At 43.3% G+C, this 20,375-nt stretch overlaps 1 protein-coding gene across 2 annotated transcripts in view; it reads right to left on the bottom strand.

Moving 5' to 3' along the window:
* Positions 1 to 6,053: 6,053 nt before the first annotated feature.
* FAM3C (FAM3 metabolism regulating signaling molecule C) overlaps positions 6,054 to 20,375 on the bottom strand; it is a 58,403-nt gene continuing 44,081 nt past the window's right edge. For both annotated transcript variants that reach the window (XM_079786114.1, XM_079786115.1), the window contains exons 8-10: positions 18,693 to 18,777; positions 8,907 to 9,033; positions 6,054 to 8,153 (exon numbers count right to left, since the gene is read on the bottom strand). In XM_079786114.1, the coding sequence (XP_079642240.1) occupies positions 8,064 to 8,153; positions 8,907 to 9,033; positions 18,693 to 18,777 (302 nt within the window). In that variant the 3' untranslated portion in view covers positions 6,054 to 8,063. The remainder of the gene's footprint in view (positions 8,154 to 8,906; positions 9,034 to 18,692; positions 18,778 to 20,375) is intronic.

The following is a 20,375-nucleotide window of genomic DNA, read 5'->3' as shown; positions in this document are numbered from 1 at the left end:
AAAGGTCCTTTGTGGTATAAAAATTAGCCTAGTGTCATAATTTTCAACTTAAGAGTTCAACTTTTTTTGTAAATTTGGAACTGCCTAAGAGGCAATGGTTAGAGTCATTGATGATTCTTGAAATGAAAAATCAAGACTAACCCATCAAATGGTGTTATCTGTAATCTCTGGAAAAGGAATTTGGCCAATTAAAGCATTTTCCTGATAATAGTAATTCCTATAACATTAAAAACACTTTAATTTATTTGAATATAAACTATTGCATTATTTCCTTACCCACCATTTGGATTGATAATTGTTTTGTTTTTGCTTTAATAAATGATAATAGTTATCCTAAGAATAACAATGGATTTTTATTGCATAAATTAGATGCCATGACCCTATTTTGAAGCTTTTATGACCATGTGATATTCACAGTAAATATTTTAGAACACACTTTAATTTTCTGAAGAACTGTCAGTACTCACATGTTTGGTTTTACTTAGTTTAAAATGTGGACCAGAGAAGCTTTCCATCAAAATATTTATTTGTGCAGTTTGGTGAGATGTTGGTACTTTTGCATCATCTCCCAAAGGCCATCATGGAGTGAGGAAGGAAACCAGCCATTTGGAGCCAGTTAGTTGGTTATCCGGAACATTATAATCCACTTAGCTGACTTGAGAGGAGAACAATTCCAATCCTATCTCCGGGAACCATGAATACTCCTCAAGACAAGCCTTCCCCAAGGAGAGTTGGCTAAGATGCTGTGATTTTTGTGTGTGTGTGTGTGTGTGTTTTTATTTCGGTTTCACTATAGGCCAGATGTGATTAATCATTGCATTTCTTGGAGTGGGGTGACGAGGTCAGCTGAGAAGGACAAATGCATGTGGCACGGCATGAAAGGAACACAGGCACACCAAGGACTCACTTCCTTTTAAAAATAAAATACAGTATTAGTAAACACTCAGGTAGTACTCACTATGTCCCAGGCACTGTTCTAAATAGAGCATAGATACCTAAAGACATTTCATCTTCACAGTAGCCTCTCAAAGTAGGTACTATTATTGTGGTCCTCATTTCACATCTGAGGAAACAGGCACAGTACTAGTGATTTAGTGACGAGCCCAACATCGCACAGAACGGACTGGCTTCAGAGTCTGTGCCCTTGACTCGCATACCATTCTCGTGTCTCACAGCATAGGATGGTCAGTACACTGACTTTACAGTGCATTAAAGAGTTTGGGGGGATTTGTACATGTAATGAAAGTTACAGGATGTTCATGACTTCATGCTTTGGTTACATAATTTGGTTGAGGAGCAGGAGTAAAGTGATGGGAGAACGGAGATCTTAGGGGGTTGTCCATGAAATATAATGAAAGCACACTGTCTCTTGATTTCTAAGCTCAAAGCGATTTCAACTGCCTGCTATTTTAGATCCCAGTGCGGCTCGCAGTTGGATTCTGCAAGAGCCTAACAACCATTCCAAAAGGAAATAACTAGGGGCATAGATCAAGCTAATTTAGTGTGACATTAAATAAATACTGACATCCTTTCTATTGTAGTGCTTACAGCCAATTGTTACATAAGGAGTTATTTTTAATAGACGGGTGAAATTTACCATTGGTAACGGTTTACATTCGCATCCAGAAAGAAACCACTGGAGATGGTTTGCACGATTAAAACCTCCTCCTGAAACAAAGTCATGCTGAGGGAAAGCAGCCTCTCGCACTGGTTGTGAAGAGGGAGTAATAATGAATGTGGACCAAATCAGCGCAAGCTGAAGTCTCATAGGTGACTTTTTAATTGGCAGAGTAAGTGAAAGCATCTGATTCGCGTGAGAACTGGAAAAGCAGAAAGAGGGGTGGATCCAGGGCGGCCTGTTTTCCTCGGTCAAACAGCCAATCTGAGCCCTCGGGGTGATTCACCTCCATGGAAGCCAACGGCCTTTCCTTGTGCGGATTAGTAACAACCAAGCACCCGGGACCATGGCCCACATTTCCCAGCCATGGTCACCCAAGAACAAGGAAGGGTGACCCCTTGCAGCTCCTAAGTGTTCTTTGATTAAAAAGAGAGGAAGATCACCAAATTTAACTCTGAGCATTTAAACACACCTTGGACTCTTCCTAAACCAAGAAAAGGTGTACATATACAAAATGTAAGTCAGTAATTGCCTATAATCTCTAGTATATAATCCCTACTTTTCTTTAAATTGTTTAAATCTTTATTGTTAGAGTATTACAGATGCCCCCCACTGACCCCCTCCACCCAGTTTTCACCCCCTCACTCCCAGGCTTACACCACACTATTGTCTATGTTCATGGGTTATGCATATATGCATACAAATACTTCAGTTAATCTCTTCCCACCCCTCTTCCCCTCTTCCCTCTGAGATTCATCAGTCTGTTCCATTTCTCTTGATCTATTTTGTCAGTTTATTTTGTTCAGTAGATTCCACAAATAAGCTAGGTCATGTGATACTCGTCTTTCTCTGATTGGCTTATTTCACTTAACGTAATGCTCTCTAGGTCCCTCCATGCTGTCTCAAAGAGTCAGATACTTCTTTTTTACAGCTGCATACTATTCCACTGTGTAAATGCGCCACAGCTTTTTTATCCACTCGTCTTACCTATGGGCACTTAGGCTGTTTCCAGATCTTTGCTATTGTGAATAGTGCTGCTAGGAACATAGGGGTGCATATATTCTTTCTGATTGGTGTTTTGGGATTCTTAGGATATATTCCTAGAAGTGGGATCACTGGGCCAAATGGCAGTTCCATTTTTAATTTTTTTTGAGGAAACTCTGTACTGTTTTCCAGTGGTTGTACACCAGTCTGCATTCCCAGTAGCAGTGCACTAAGGTTCCCTTTTCTCCGATTCCTCACCAGCATTTATTTGTTGATTTGTTGATGGCAGCAATTCTGACAGGTATGAGGTGATACCTTTGTCATTTTAATTTGCATCTCTCTGATAATTAGTGACTTTGAGCATCTTTTCGTATGTCTCTTGGCCTTCTGTATGTCCACTTTGAAGAAGTGTCTATTTAGGTCCTTTGCCCATTTTTTTTTTATTGGATTGTCTTCCTTTTGTTAAGTTTTATGAGTTCTTTATATATTTCGGAAATTAATCCCTTATCAGATGTATCATTGCCAAATATGTCCTCCCATACAGTGGGGTCACTTTTCATTTGCTTTTAAACCTCCCTTCTGCTCAGAGCTTAGCCTTGCAAGACATTTTCCTTGAAGATCATTTCTGCTCTTGTCAAATAAAGCCAACAGTACTTCTCTAATCAGACTCCCAAACCACAGGGGCATGCAGAAGTCAATTTCCAAACTGGCCATTTTATTCCACTGGTGACACAGAAGGCTCAGATTTGGCAGGGAATTCACCAGCCGCAGGACTGAGCTTATTCACCTGATCATGTCACATCCATGCGGGAGTAACAGCACGTGGACAAGCAGGACTTCATTTGAATGCATGATGCGTTCCTGAAAATGTGTTTGAAAGCCAAATGTATGAATTTCAAATAACAGACCGACTGTTATGTGTTGATCCCCAAAAGCAAAAGAAGTTTCAAAATTCCAATTCAAGATTCCTCTCTTGCCCAGGCAACCTTGCTCATAATAAGAACCTTCACAGGCCCTCCGAGCAAGAAGCAGATGCTGGTGTGCCAGGGGGTGCTGGCTGAGTCCCAGCATCTCCTTTGACCGGAGGGCTGTCCCACCCGTCCCTGGGCAGGAGTTGGTTGGACAATGAGAAGATGACTAAGTACAGGTATTAATGTATACTGTTCTGTGCCTCCCAGACTGAGGTTGCAGTAGAGTGCTCCTCAACTGGCTGTGGCCACAGGAAGTAATCAGAAAACGCCCTGCCCCTGGCTGAAGCCACTTTCACCTGCAGGTGGGCCAGCAAGTAGAGCCATCTGACCATGTCAGCGGCCTGGAGATACACAAAAGCGTGAATTCTGCATCTGAAAGGCAGTTTGTTGTCAGTGTGGATTGAGTGAAAGGAGAGGGAGTATATACTCTGAAGTGTGGAGGTCAAGGGGAACCTCAGGTGACTATAGCTGCATCCTCTCCTATCACCTTAGTGCCCTCGTCATTTAATGGTTCCATTCAGGCTTGGTATCTTAGTCCCTTTGGGCTGCTGTAACAAAACACCATAGACTGGGTGGCTTCGAATCAACAGAAATTTATTTTCCTCAGTTCTGGAGACAGGAACGTACAAGGTCAAAGTGTCGGCAGGTTCTGTGTCTGGCAAGGGCTGCCTCCTTGTTCACCGATGGCCAGCTTCTCCCTCCGCCCTCCCGTGGCAGAAGGGGCCAGGGAGCTCTCTAGGGGTGCGTTTATAAGGACACTAAACCCATTCCTGAGGGCTCTACCCTCAATACTTAATCACCTCTCAAAGGCCCCACCGCCCAATACCATCACCCTGAGGCTTAGGTTTCAACATACGAATTTTGGGGGAACACATTCCGACCGCAGCACTTGGTCTGATGGGACTGCGAAGTTAAAGAGGCTGACAACTTTCCTCTAGGGCTAAAACATCACTAGTTTGCAAGAGGCACAGTCAGCGATAACAGAAATAGGAGCAGTTGTACTTAATGAGTGCCAGGCACTTGGGTCACCACAAACAGTATTATCCCCATTTCACAGGTGAGGATGTTGACTTTCTCAAGGTCCTCATGTAGCGGACAGTGGAACGGTCTGTACGCCTAACCAGTATCCTACACTACTATCTCATTGCACCATTCTCTCTTCTTTAAAATCTTAGGCTCCTTTTGTATCAAGTGAAACAAATACGGACTGATTATATGCAACATTAGGAGCTTGGCGGTTCATAAATCCATTTTCCCTAACGAAAAGGATTATCTTTTAGCAATTGAGCCTCCACTTGTTGAGTCACTGCACCCCAGTGCTAGGCATAATTTATGCAGAGCTGAACAGTGAGTTCAATAATGGCAGCAAGTTGTACCCCAGAACTATCTGTGCTGCGGGGGGGAAGAAGGAGGGGTCTTCCCTGGATTAAGTTTGCTTATACACAGCCCATGGAACCAACCCCAGAGAAACCTCTTCTGTCTCTAACAGAACGGCTGGCCAATCCCTTTCGCTTTCTGAGCGCTCCTAGAAGTGTGCCCTCCAGGAGTCTGGCCCTCGCTGGCCTGGAGGAAGGCTCTGATGGAGAAGTCTCTGAGACTGCTGGGCAGGCTTTGCTCATGCTGCCCAGCAACCAACGGGCATTCCCAAGCCACCAGGCCTATCTGCTTTTCACTCTAACCCTTGATGTGACTGGAACCTCAAAACAGGATGGGGACAAGCAGTAGGAGAGGACAAGGCCTACTTAAACTGAGGGAGCTGTGAGGGGAACGGAGATTAAATAGCCATTGGGTTTAACGAAAACCCAAGTCTGTGACAGAAAAGCCATCCTGGGAAGAGACAGCAAAATAATTCTTCTAAGGAATATTTAGAAAAGGCAAAACCTGGTAGTTTATTCTACAACTCTTAGTTTACTTGTACTCATTGCTGTCCAAGGCCTAATTGAGAAGTTACGTGGCGAATCTTTACCCTGATCAACACAAGCCATTTTTCCTTTTCATATTTTTAAGTGTTCTAAATACATTCTACTTTTAACTGCTGTACTAATTAAACACAGCAATTCCTCATTCTTCCATTTAAAAATGGAGAATGTTAATCAAACTGAATAAAACTATCATTTTTTTTTTTTGGAAGGGGAAGGTCAAATTATTTACGATTTGTATAAACTGTATTACAGGCTAAATGCATTGAGCTCCAGCTGACATAAAATTATAAAATATTAGCTGATTCATTTCAAAACAAAACAATGAAATATAGGAAAAACAATGATGAATTTTACTTTAATAAAATTAAAGTCAGGGATATAAAGACTGGATCAATTTTTCTTTAATTTTCCAAATATCTTACTATTTTCCTACTGTCTTTGTTTAGTTTTAATAGGCATATTATAATATACTTGCTCTGGGAAATAATCTATGATTATAAATAAAAAGTATGCATCCATAAGTCCTTAAGCACAATTTCAAATACCAAAGTGTCAATGCCAAATTTCTGATTTTAATGAAGAAAATTCTTAACATTAAATAAACATTATTTCATTTATAATGCCGATTTTTAAAAGACATCTGAAAATGAAATGTGGCAAAATTATTGCTTCCAAAGTTAAGCTGGCACAATCTATACAAGATAGAATTAAACCAAAAGCAAACTGCACCAAAGCAATTACATAATCAACTTTTATCCCTTTTTTTGACATTTTATACACATTTACAAAGCTATGTATCATCTTGTACTCTTTATCTTGAAGGGGATGTTACCTTGGTACTTAAATTCTATACATGTTAAGATATTAGTGTGTTTAACCACAGGAATGATGTAAATTTTGCATGTTAAGCAGTAAAATAAATGTTTGGCAAATCTTACTGTGAAGTTCTGTAAGTATATTATTTTGCCAGATAATACAAAAAAATTCACAATGGAAAACCATGAGTATTTATTTTCATTATAACTTTTTAAAAATACAACATTTCACAATCTCTGGAACTGTATGTAAAACACCTAGTTTTTAAAATTTTATAGAATTGAGGGAAGTCTTTTAAATGCCAGAATTTACATGCCAAATATGATTTAGCATATAAGCACCAAAATCTAAAGTTTACAAAAATTGTTGAACTAGTAAGGTGCATTTATTCATGAATTACACTATTTGAGGAAAGAAACAGTACCCCAAACCTCATTAGTATTTAAGAAATAGTTGAACAGCTTCCAACTTGTTGACAGCAAAATAAAAAATATTGTTTTTAGTTTTGTTACACAAGTCATCTGAAATTTAGGTTCAAATTTAAGTGCTGTCTTTTATTGTGAATGGCAGTCTAAGCATTAATTTTATGTCCCAGTTTAAGATACTTCAGACACAATTAGTATTTAATAACCTAAACAAAATAAAAGACTTAAGTCAATTAGTGAACATCTGAAGTTAACAAAAAAAAAAGTTAGATCTCTTTATTTTTATCTAGAATTGGTGTAGTTTTGCATCCAATAAAATTATTTTGTAAATGTTATCAGTCCATTCAGTAATTAGGTCTTCTCTGAATATGTTGCTATATATCTGGCAAAAACTGTTATTATGAAGTTAAATGAAGTAAATACAAAATTAATTTCTTGATTTACAAATCAATATTATTGTGATATTAAAGCATGCCTCTTTCCAAAACACCTTGTCAACACCGATAACAAAGAAAGAGAAACAGATCCAGTACTGCTCTGAGGTGCGGTCCTCAATGACCCAATTAGGCTGGGGAAGGGGTGTGGCCTGGATCCCCAATTCCGTGGAGTTGCCACCTCCACCCTCACTCTAAATAGCTTATACAAAATCAAGTTATTCACATCGATAACACAAAATCCAGCAAGCTAGTCCTGAAAGCCATCTACATGTATATATTTATATGTTACTGTGTACATTAAAAAAAAAAATTTATTGTGCTTTTCACATATCTAAGTTTTCCTATCATTTTATTTCTAGGTTTCTTGGGAAAGGAAGAGAAAGACTAAGAAAAGAGGTACATCAAGAGAGTCAGACTGTAAAGTAACACTACACACACAACTAGCTAGATATAATTTAAAAGATACTATTATCAAAAAGTAGTATATATATATATATATATATATAAAAGAAAACAAAGTCTCCTCCCTTAAACCCATATTATTCCATGATAGATTTTTCACAGCAACCAGTATATATATCAATATATTTTTCACAATCTGTTCAGTTATTGATAGAGTATGCTTTTAGAATTGAAAGATGTCATTTCCATAGCAGCTAGACGCTGTACTATTAGAGGAATGTGCTCAGAAATGGTACAGTGATTTGCTCATTCTGATGGCTATTTACAGATATCTATTTACGTTAGCAATAAATAATCATGGTATCAAAAGAGAATGCTCGTGCACACACCGAGATGGCTGCATGCTCTTAAAATATGTACATGTAGGTTCTCTGTTGTGGTCCTCAGTGACAGGGACAGTGCGTGCCCTTGAATCTTCTCTCTCCACGTCAGTCTTGCTTCTGGGGGATGCATCCTTCCATTTCCACAACCTCCGGCCAGCCTTCATACTTGTTCGTGTCCTTATTGTTCTTTATGTGCTGTTGGGCACAATCACAGTACCATTTTAAAAACCTCTGTTGATTGCTTATCTGCAATAACACAGTTTAGTGCATTCATTTCACTAACACTCATGTCAACAAGAAGATCATATAAATTAACTGTTCAAGCCCCAGCCAGATGGCTCTGCTGGTTGGAACACTGTCCCGTACACCAAAAAGGTCCTCGGTCAGGGCATAAACCTAGGCTGCAGGTTCGATCCCCAGTCAGGGTGTGTATGGCAACAGTTTGGTGATTCTGTCTCACATCGATGTTTCTCCCTCTCTATCTCCCTCCCCGCTTTCCTCTCTCTCTAAAATCAATAAAAACATTTCCTAGGGTAAGGATTAAAAAAATTATTGTTCAAGCTATTAAATGGGGCCTGGCATGTAGTGGCAGACCTTCACATGACCCGCTGGAAGAACTAAACACTGCGGATTTCTGTAAAGGATCACTTGTTAGCCAAAAAGTAAAGTTTACGTTCTACTAACTTCTAAAGTATTTTCAAACTTAATTGATTATATCAAAAGCTCAATTAAAATCTTTAATAACCAATGCTTCCTAAAAGGCTTCAGGCACAAGTAATCGTATGCATTGCCATGGAGGGAAAGAATTTCCTAGAACTTACAAAAAATACATGAGCATATTAAATGGCGGCTTTATCTAAGTTTCAAATAACTGGGATTAAAATGTTTACCACACCATTCCAGACAGTTTGGCTTTGTCCATTAACGGTTACAGTCTAAGACACTAACCTGTTCAAAAGGACTTTTTGTTTTAATGCCTTTGCCACCACAGAAGACCCAGTTGTCCCTAAAGCCAAGATTGGTAATAGATGTGCTCCCCAGTTCCGCGATGAGCCGCCGCGCCTCATCATTGAGTCTGAGGGGGAGAAAAAGAATAACACAATAAGCACAGTGCACTCAGCTTAGCTTAGTATCCCAACTCACCGAGGGTATCTAACACATAACATGAGGTAAAAATGAGCAAACGTCAGCTTAAATAAGACAACATAAGAAATTATTTTAGAGTAACAGACCTATTGGAAGTTCTTTTTTACTTAAGTATACTATACAATATTATATAGTCATATGAGTTTCAGGTACACAATATAGTGATTCAACATTTTCATACCTTATATGTGATCACCCCATTAATTCCTATTATTTGAATTCTTTAGTGACAAAAGACATGACATCTAGCAATTATATCTTAAGCTTATTTTATTAAGAAGTACCTCATCAATAAAGCATTTCGCGATACCTCATGGTCCCATGGAGGCCTCAGGAAATTCTTGTCCCTGTGACAAAAATCCCACTTCCACCAGCAACAGGTGGGGACGCAGAGGACACCCCACCCATCACAGAGGGAGGAATAAATAGTCAAGTCTCTGTGAGCTCAGCTACTCAGCTTTTGAAGAGGTTTCGGGCAGTAGAACAGGGCACTGCAGTTAGCACAGTTCAACGCATTTCAGGGGGCACCTGGTAAGTCTCAGAAAACAGGCGATTTCCGCTGAGAGAGCAGTGCTGTTTATGAATGTTTCTAAGTGAAGTAGTTTCACCGACATTGTGCCTTTTGCCTAATTCAACTAAGATGTGTTAAAAATGTATAGAGTTCAAAGGTTAAATAAAACTGGCATATTCAACCATTGCCATTTTCCTGGATAGAATTAAATAGAATATAACAGGCTTTTCTTATTTTTTTTAAAAAAAAGTAACTTGTTACTTGCTTTTGCTGAGAGATGAGGATCTTACGTGGATAATTTGAGATTTTTAAGTTAAGATTAAAACAGCAGCTGGATGATATGGCTATTAAGGCCCATTGGCAGCTCGAAAAGCAGTTTCTGCACTTGATTAATGGACACGCCCCTCGCAGGAGGCCCCTGGGTAAACATTTTTATCAATGACTTAGATTTAGACATAAGAACCACTTTGGAGAGAATACAAAGCCTGGATCATGGAAACCTCATAGGACAAATGTCAGAATCAAAGCCAATTGGGCCCAAATGAGCGAAGTTAAACTTAACAAGGATACATGAATATCAAGTCCTTCATTTAGATGAAATAAAATCAAGTTCTGACTGGAAAGACCTGACTTGGCAGTGGTTAAAACACCAAAGTCTAAGATGAAATGAAAAGGTTGAGAATTTAACTTGACCAAAACTCATGAGCCAAAAATGTGATGTGAGTGTTTAAAGAAAACTAATATGAGTCTGCATGAATATTCAAAGAAATGTGATCTCCACAGCATGGTAAGCTAGCATCGGCACTGGGCCCTGGACGGGCCAGACCACATCTGGAACGCACTGCTCCATCTGGGCACTCAGTTTAAGATAATCAATCAGAGAAGGCCCAAGGAAGGCAGCCAGGAGGGTAAAAGGACCTAGAAGCTTAACATGATAAAAGGTTCAAGAGCCTTCCTACTGAGCCTGGGAAAGAGAAAACCAAGAGACATGCCATTGAGCTTCAAATACTTGAAGTAGCAAATGATTTGGGGGAACATATTTATTGTTTTGTTGTTCCATTTATCCCAGCAATGGACTCTCAGGCAGGATTTAGAGGGAGGCAACCCTGAGAACCTAACATTTACTCAAGAACAGTTTTTATGTTTTATTTCAAATAGAGAAATGACGCGGGTACTGACACCCTGACGAGTGAGCAGTTCAGCGGAGGAATTCACGGAGAAGCTCCAAGGGAATCTGGCCTTAAAGAACCCTGACTTCAAGGACTCCATCCATTCCGGCTTCGCTGGGGCATGATGCTGACTGCCATGGTGTTCTCTCCAAAAGGAGACGTACAACGGCCACGTTTAGCTTGCTCGCTCAAACTTCTATATTCCTTATCAGACAAACAAAAAACAACTTGCTTCACAGGTGAATGAGGTAGAAAGTAGGCATCATTTGAGAACTGAGTTCCCTAAAGTGTAAGTTTTCTTGGAAAACTTAGTGTTGTTTTTTTTTACTGTTTTGTTTTTCTTAAATATGTTTCCTGGTTAAAATCAATAACACTGGGATAAACGAAGGTAAAGAGGTTTCTTTAGGGCAGCACTTCAGAGCCTTTTATTGTAGACTGATAGAAAACACACAATACCAGGTGTGATCCCCAAACTTATTTGATCACTATCATTTTAAAGGACGGGGGTTCCACAGAATACACCTTGGGAAGTGCTGTGATGGGGACCAGTCCCAGTTACTCTGCTGAAGCTCAGAGCATAGCCCGGGGCTCATTACACATGATAGTCACTGGGATCAAAAGAAACAACTGTAGAGAAGTTTCCCTAATCAGCACGCATACCAACGCCCTATTTTGGAGAGAGCAAGCTCATTCACTTTATCCTCTCGGGGATAAGCAGGAGAACAGATCATTCCGTAGGAGGTGAAATCCAGCAGCCTTACGTAAGGAAAAGCCATACACAAAAGAGCTTCTCATTCCCACATAAGACGCGGTATACCACAACTGATGAATCACTTCAAATGTGCAGACCCTGCCAAGATACGTGGCTACATCGTGTTGTATTTAAGACGTACATAAGGATTGTTTGTCCATGTCCATATAAAGGATACGATGCTTATAATTTATTTCACCAGTGTTTGAAAGAGGGAAATACTCAATATGTAAATGCACGTGCCCCAAACTGGAAACACGTACAACTTGGATTCACTAAAGGCACAGAAGTTGACCAAATGCAAAGACGTCATACTTTCACCCATAGGTTGAACCCTGGCCTGAGTCTGCTTTTGGTGCATTTGATGAATGACCGCCAATGAAGAGCGGCTACACACACACACACACACACACACACACACACACACACACACACACACCTTGCCTGTTCTCAGGCATGGCTACAGCTTGTTATTAGCAGGAGGGGAACAGGGCTGATGTTCATAGGGTATAATAACGAACAACCTGGTGAAAAGGAGTGAATATGTCCGTCTATTCAGAAAAATATCACTTAAAAAAAACAACAAAACACTTTAAAATCTCAAATTATCCATGTAATAGCCTCATCGCTCAGCAAAAGCAAGTAGCAAGTTACTTCTTGTTTTTTCTATTTAGTTCTACATAGGAAAATGGCAATGGTTGACTATGCCAGTTTTATTTAACCTTTGAACTATAAATTTAACAAATCTTCAGCTGAGCTAGGTACGCGGCACAAGGTCAGTGAAACTGCTTCGGCTTAGAAACGTTCCTAAGTGGCACTGCTCTCTCAGTGGAAATCAGCAATAATGTGGCTACAGGTCAGATACATGTATAAGAAATCAATAAGTAGAAAGACATGCCATATTCCCATGTGGGACTTATAGTTGAAAGCCCTTTCAATTAAAATCTGTAAGAAATATATTTAAACTTTTGACAAAAATCATCTGGAAAAAAGTATCATAGGAAATATTGTTTTTTGAAAAAGAAGACTAGTAAGTGGGAGTTAGCCCCACCAGAAAGGTATTAATTTATTTTTATAAAATAGTTATTTTAGAAACCAAGATGGCGGCATAGGGTAAACACCTAACCTACAGCCTGGCACAACAATTTCAAAAACACAACTAAAAGTCAAAACGGACATCATCCAGAACCACAGGAAAGCTGGCGACTGAAATGCCCACAACTAGAGGGAAAGAGAAAACCACAAGGAAAATCAGAGAAGCCATAAAAGCTTGAGGTATGGAGACACGGGCGGAGACACGAGCCCGCGCGCGTGCGGGGAAGACGGAGCCGGAGAGGAAGGGGAGGCTGACGGCCTGGCTGGCGTTCTCTGGCGGGAAGGAGATAAAAGCGCCAGATTGTTCTGAACCCCAGCTCCGACTGCACTGAACCCCAGTTCCGGGCGAAACCCTGGGAAGCCGGGCTCAGGCTGGGGGAGTCTGGGCTGTGGGGCGGAGGCAGAGGAGTTGCGCCAGAGCCGCGCACGGGAATGTGCGCAGAGGAGGGACTGTTGCCTGTGCCGCTGGATTGCCCTAGCGGGAGGGAGACAAAAGCTCCTGACCATGCTGAACCCCAGTTCCAACTGCACTGAACCCCAGTTCTGGGAGAGACCCGGGGAAGCCAGGCTCATGCTGGGGAAAGCTGGGCTGTGGGGCAGACGTGCAGAGAGGCTGCGAAGAGCAGAGCACCGGAGGCGCGCAAGGGATTGTGCGCGGAGGATGGGCTGTTGACTGTGCCGCTGAGTCGCCCTGGTGGGAAGGAGACAAAAGCGCCAGACAGCGGTGAGCCCCAGTTCCGACTACACGGAAACCCAGCTCCGGGCGAGAATCTGGGAATCCAGATTCATTGGGGGAGAGACTAGACTGTTTGGCAGCGCGCGAAACTCCAGGGCGCTTTTCTCTCAGAGGTGTTTGCTGGGAGTACAGAGGGACACTGAGACACAGGAACCTCATAGGGCGGGGCTGACGGGAAGCCAAGGCGGTAGGCTCCGCCCTGTAACTCCGCCCCATCCAAGCTGAACACAGAGGCTTTTACAATTTTGCAAGTCTAGTTGAATGGGGCTGTCTCCTGGCATAGACACAGCTGATCCTCACAGCCAATTGGACTGGAGGTCACATCCTCCCAGTGTACCAACAGCATTCAAGGCTTAACAACACCAAGACTTTGCACTCAGCCCACAAAGGGGGGTATCAAGAGCGACCACCTAGGGAGATTGGGGAAGCTGAGCAATAGGGAGGCAGCCAAAAGGGGAAGACACCGAAACAGGTCACGAATATAAGGGATGCTGTAATTCCTGCTGAGGGGCCTCCGGCAGTAGCTGACCTACACTCCATTGGAGACCCAGAAACGAGGGCATCTAGTGGTCGGTGTGAGATGACACCAGATTTCAACCACTCGCATAAGGGACACATTCAAGAGGCAGACGCAGGGAGCGCCAAAGCTTTGCTGCACCAAGACCCGGCACATAAACGTGTCTCCCGCACAGCAACTCTTCCTTTATAGGCACAGAGGGTCCGCACAGCCAAGTGGCCTGGAGGACAATTCCTCCCAGTGACACCAACAACAATCAAGACTTAACTATACAAACAAGGACCAAGATGGAGGCATAGGGCAGAAGCCTGATTGCTGCCTACCACAACAATTTTGAGACTACGACGGGAGAGCAGAGCAGACACCATCCAGAACCACCGGAGGGCTGACTGAGCAGATGCTCTACAACTAGAATAAAAGAGGGGTACGCGGGATGAAGCTGATGCCGGTGACCCAAAGACCACACTTTAAAAACTACGGCTCAGGCGACACAATGGCGGCCTGGAACGTGCTCGGCGCAGTTCCCCCAGCGGTCTCCGGCTGAGGGGAAGGCTCCACTCGCTGCCGAGCACGGACAGACGAGTCCCTGGGAGACATGGGGTGGGAGACTACGCGCTTGCTGACCTCCGAGTCCTTCAAGAATCTCAACGCCCCGGAAGCGGCCAGGTGCGCACGCTCGGCGACCGGCCACCGCTGCAGACCCAAGGGCCGACGCAGCCACCCCGGACCAGCCCGCCGCCGCGCACCAGGCACACCGGAGCTTCGCCGAGCCCGCTGCCCAACGAGTTCTGCGGTGGCTGCCCTGGAGCTCTGAGAAAATGGCCGAAGGAATTGCTGAGAGGGAATTGACCAACAGGAATTGGGATCAAGACGACGAAACCCCGCTGGATCCCGGATCCGGATGAAGCCGCGCGCCCCTGGGTCCGGGTGAGGCTGGGAACTGGGTCAGGGTGAGGCTGGGTCCCGGGTCCGGGTGAGGCCACATGCCCCTGGAACCGGGTGAGGCCACGCGACCCTGGGTCTGGGAGAGGCCACGTGCCCCTGGGTCCGGGGGAAGCTAGATCCCGGGTCTGGGTGAGGCCTTGGGCCCCTGGATCCGGGTGAGCCTGGCCCCGGGTCCGGGTGAGGCCGTGGGCCCCTGGATCCGGGTGAGCCTGGCCCCGGGTCCGGGTGAGGCCATAGGCCCCTGGATCTGGGTGAGCCTGGGTCCCGGGTCAGGGTGAGGCCGTGGGCCCCTGGATCCGGGTGAGCCTGGGTCCCGGGTCCGGGTGAGGCCGTGGGCCCCTGGATCCGGGTGAGGCCACGTGCCCCTGGGTCCGGGGGAAGCTAGATCCCGGGTCTGGGCGAGGCCGTGTGCCCCTGGATCCGGGTGAAGCTGGGTCCCGGGTCTGGGCGAGGCCGTGTGCCCCTGGATCCGGGTGAGCCTGGCCCCGGGTCCGGGTGAGGCCGTGGGCCCCTGGATCCGGGTGAGCCTGGCCCCGGGTGCGGGTGAGGCCGTGGGCCCCTGGATCCGGGTGAGCCTGGCCCCGGGTCCGGGTGAGGCCGTGGGCCCCTGGATCCAGGTGAGCCTGGCCCCGGGTCCAGGTGAGGCCGTGGGCCCCTTGATCCGGGTGAGCCTGGCCCCGTGTCCAGGTGAGGCCGTGGGCCCCTGGATCCGGGTGAGCCTGGGTCCCGGGCCCGGGTGAGGCCGTGGGCCCCTGGATCCGGGTGAGTCTGGGTCCCGGGTCCGGGTGAGGCCGTGGGCCCCTGGATCCGGGTGAGCCTGGCCCCGGGTCCAGGTGAGGCCGTGGGTCCCTGGATCCGGGTGAGCCTGTGTCCCGGGCCCAGGTGAGGCCGTGGGCCCCTGGATCCGGGTGAGCCTGGCCCCGGGTCCAGGTGAGGCCGTGGGTCCCTGGATCCGGGTGAGCCTGTGTCCCGGGCCCAGGTGAGGCCGTGGGCCCCTGGATCCGTGTGAGCCTGGGTCCCGGGTCCGGGTGAGGCCGTGGGCCCCTGGATCCGGGTGAGCCTGGCCCCGGGTTCGGGTGAGGCCGTGGGTCCCTGGACCCGGGTGAGCCTGGGTCCCGGGTCCGGGTGAGGCCGTGGGCCCCTGGATCCGGGTGAGCCTGGCCCCAGGTCCGGGTGAGGCCGTGGGTCCCTGGACCCGGGTGAGCCTGGGTCCCGGGTCCGGGTGAGGCCGTGGGCCCCTGGATCCGGGTGAGCCTGGGTCCCGGGTCCGGGCGAGGCCGTGGGCCCCTGGACCCGGGTGAGCCTGGCCCCGGGTCCGGGTGAGGCCGTGGGCCCCTGGGTCCGGGTGAAGCTGAATCCTGGGTCTGGGTGAGGCCGTGTGCCCCTGGATCCAGGTGAGGCTGGGTCCCGGGTCCGGGTGAGGTCGTGGGCCCCTGGATCCGGGTGAAGCCATGCCCCTGGGTCCGGCCGAGACCAAACCAGAGGGAGTCGGACCTGCATTACCACCATTTGTCCACCATCCAGAGCTGAGGGGTCAGTACCGACATGTACTCATAAGGAACTGGTGGACATTGATATTGGGTCTCAAAAGAACTGTTGGTCCAGAAAGAAACTCACTACAGACTGATTCATTTGCCTGTCAGCATAACTATTATTGCTCCGCGCACATTCAATTCCTATAAGTATATCTCTAGTGACACATGATGTCGCTCATCTAGGGGAAATGATGAACAACATAGACTGATGAACAAGAACAGAACCAGAAACAAGGAGGCATCGATCGGACTATCGGGCCTCAGAGGGAGGATAGGGGAGGGTGGGGGGAGGGGGGAGAGATCAACCAAAGGTCTTGTGTGCACGCATATGAGCCTAACCAATGGTTAAGTTCAACAGGGGGTTGGGGCATCCATGGGGAGGGGTGTGGGAGGGGAATGGGGGGATAAGGACAAATATGTAACACCTTAATCAATAAAGAAATTAAAAAAAAATAAAAATTAAAAAAATAAAAATAAAAATAAAACAGCCGAAGAAAGAAAAAAATTAAAAAAAATAAAATAAAATAAATAAAAAAAAATAGTTATTTTAAAAATTGAAATAGTGTCTTATTGAAGCAGGAATAAATCGATGAACAGAACTTGTAGAAACAAAGTTAAATCTACATTTGAAAGAGCATCACAATCGTTGGAACTTCTCTGTGGATACCGCCACCTCTGCCGAACGGCACTGTAAGTCACTGCTGGAGAGCTAGGAGTGGATTTTTAAACACACGGGAAGTTACTGGAAGAGAGAGATCTACTAAACATCTAATTTAGAGATGGAAAAATACTTCCTAAGTATAAAAGTAGAAAAACTAAAAAGGAAAATCCACAGATTTGACTACATAAGAATGAGTCTAAACTTCTGAAAGTCAAAGAGTACTGTAAATTAACAAAATTAAAAGCAAATAATGTGCAAAATTCTGTATCTTAATATGATAAATGTTTAATATCCTTAATATATAAAAGCCTCTTACAAATCAAGGAGAATCAACCTGAATGGTCAGAAGGCTATTTATAGGAGAAGGCATGTTAAAACAAGATTCCTTTCCAAAACCTTTCAGGTTTGGGAACTTTTGAACATTAACAATCAGTGTCATGGGACTTCTAAAAGACAAATAAAACTGGTCCAAACTTTAAAAATCCTTTTAAAAACTGTGCTCATTTCGTTAATTCAATAACCTTACTTCAAAAAAACATTTATCTTAAGGAAATATATTGTTTAAAAATTTACGACCGCATATTTTTGCTAAAGTGCAGTAGTAGGTATTTTATTAAAGAGATTTTAAATCATGACACATGTCTAAAACCTATACTAGGCATACATGAACAAATTTGAAAAAATATATAATGATATGGGAAAGTATTCACCACATTAAAAAATGCTACTATTCCAAATGTTTAAGATAAAGAAAATATGTGCATTGAAAAATCTGGAGAAACTAAAATATTATCAATAGTTATCTTTGAGTAGTGACATGAAAAATCTTGTTTTCTTCTTTGTGCATTTCTATCTTTTCCAAATTTTTACAACCTATATAATTTTAAGTAAAAGTTACCTACCATCTATTAAACTTTATGGAAAATAGATCACACTTATTCTTTCACAATTAATTCCACTTAGGACTTTTCTCTAAGGACATAATTAAAGGTGAAGAAAATTACTTGGCAATAACAGGGAACTTTTTTTCTTTTTTAAAAATTTATTTTATTGCCCTAACCAGTTTGGCTCAGTGAACAGAGTGTCGGCCTGTGGACTGAAGGGTCCCAGGTTCGATTCCGGTCGAGGGCATGTACCTTGGTTGCGGGCACATCCCCAGTAGGGGGTGTGCAGGAGGCAGCTGATCGATGTTTCTCTCTCATCGATGTTTCTAACTCTCTATCCCTCTTTGTAAAAAAATCAATAAAATATATATTCTTTAATTTTATTTTATTGTTGAGATTATTATAGATGTCCTCCACTTCCCCCCCTTTACCTGGCTCCCACCCCAGCCCAATCCTTCCAACAGGGATCTTTTAAATAAAGGAGGGTCAACTGTGGATGAATCATGAAAATTCTATCAAAGAATGTTGATATAAGGGAAAACTTAAAGTTGTTAAAAAATAACATAAAAGAGAACAAACTTTATGTATAATGTGATCCTTCTTTTACAATAACATATGCATAATGAATATACAGAAAGATAGAAGGAAACAAACTAAAAAAAAAGGTTAATAGTATTTATCTGGAACTCTATTCTGACCTAGAAATTTTTTCAATAAAAATGTATTACTTTTATAGTTATAAAATATAGCTGAAAAAGTTGTTCAGCTTTTGAAGTTTACATACTTGGTTGCTCCATCATCATACGTTCCCATTAAGACGATTGTTCCATCTTGTATGGACTTCAGAAACTCAATAAATGGGGCCACGTCTGAAGAAAAAGAAAAGATTAAGGGCTTTTTTTAATGACCGAGTAACCATCATGATAATCTGTAAAGTTAGTAACATAAAATATTAAGTTCATAAATTAATAAGTTCTAAAGTAACCGAAAGAAAGATAAATCTTATGAACATGTTGAAGAATTAAGTTTGTTCCTAAACTTAACATTAAGTTTGTTCCACCATCAACTTAAAATGTCCAATCCTGATTCATCCTAAATGTCTTTGCACAGATATTCCAGGGGCTAAATGAAAAAACCATCGCAAGGTTATTACTTGTGATCTGAAGTAAGCATGTCAGGGAGCACGAGAAAGGCTCATGAACTCCCTCTGCCCATGTAAATGCGTTTGTCTGGTTACTTTTCTAAAAAGAGGATACACACATTTTATTCAATTCACAAAAGGGTCTGTAACTTCAAAATATTATAAAAATGTTTACACACACAAACACACACACACACACACACACACACACACACACACACACCGATTTCAGGGATCTTCTGGGCAGATCTACTTAGCATAAACTAATGGAAAGAATAGGCTGGGTTACTTTAAATTTGCTCAGTTTCTTTCCATAGCAAAGACTCCTAAGATTTTCTCTAGCTGGTTGTATTTTATAATAGCAGTCTTGATTCCGAAAATATGTAGAGCAGCTAACAAATCATTTCTATTTAAATGCAAAAATGGCAGTAAGCTGCAACTATTTCTTAACTGGAGGCGTATTTTCAGCAGTAATGAATCTACCTGTGATGACAGACCGGAGGTTCCGGTCACATTTTGCTAGCGTGTTTCTATGTAATAATTGATGGTAAGAACAATTAATTATGCTTTAGAACCTAACATCGATGGCAGTGTTTTAAGTTTACACAGTTTTCACAGCTATGGAAAGTTCTCCCAACCTCATTTAAAAATAAATAATACCTACGTAAAGCTAAAGAAATATTAGGAAAGCTGAATTGCCTGAAAACTCTGTTGGCTTCCTGGCCATGTTAGGGGATGGATAGGGAGGTGCAGAAGAGCAGCCTCGAGCTGGTAAATTTCCCACACCAACAACTGAGAGAAGCAGCAAAAGATAAGTCAGTGCGGTCTTCCTTCAAAGTTGAGGGAGAAATCTTTTATTTGGGGGTGAGGGGGCATCCTGCATCACGGAGCCAGCTCCTTCCTCGTCTCCACATGCTGGTGAGTGACTGCCACCTGCTCTTCAAGGGACTTCCTAATACCAAAGGTGTCTGGCCAGTGAACCGGGAAGAAAGTTCTATTCCTTCTCTCAGACACCCATCTACTTTAATAATAATCCTGGTTACGGTTTATTTTTGAGACAAAAAATCATATGTAAAGAAAATCAATTCAGTCAGTTCAAAATGCTTTATGGCCATCTTCAAATTCCTTACTCTTCTTTACAATTTCGGACAGAAACCTAAAGGAGCCCAAAGCTTTGAATGAGCTGTCCTGCAGAAAACAGGACTCAGATGCTTTCAATCTCAATTTTTATATCCTTTTTCTTAACTATACACCACAAACAATTTTTTATATAAAAAACACACAAAACAATTTACAATATGACTGATAACTGGATATTTAGTGAAA

Source organism: Cnephaeus nilssonii, assembly GCF_951640355.1.
Source record: "Cnephaeus nilssonii genome assembly, chromosome: 12".
NCBI classification, from domain to species: domain Eukaryota; kingdom Metazoa; phylum Chordata; class Mammalia; order Chiroptera; family Vespertilionidae; genus Cnephaeus; species Cnephaeus nilssonii.
The sequence above is the reverse complement of the archived record's forward strand: the minus strand, read 5'-3'. Positions and strand labels throughout refer to the sequence as shown.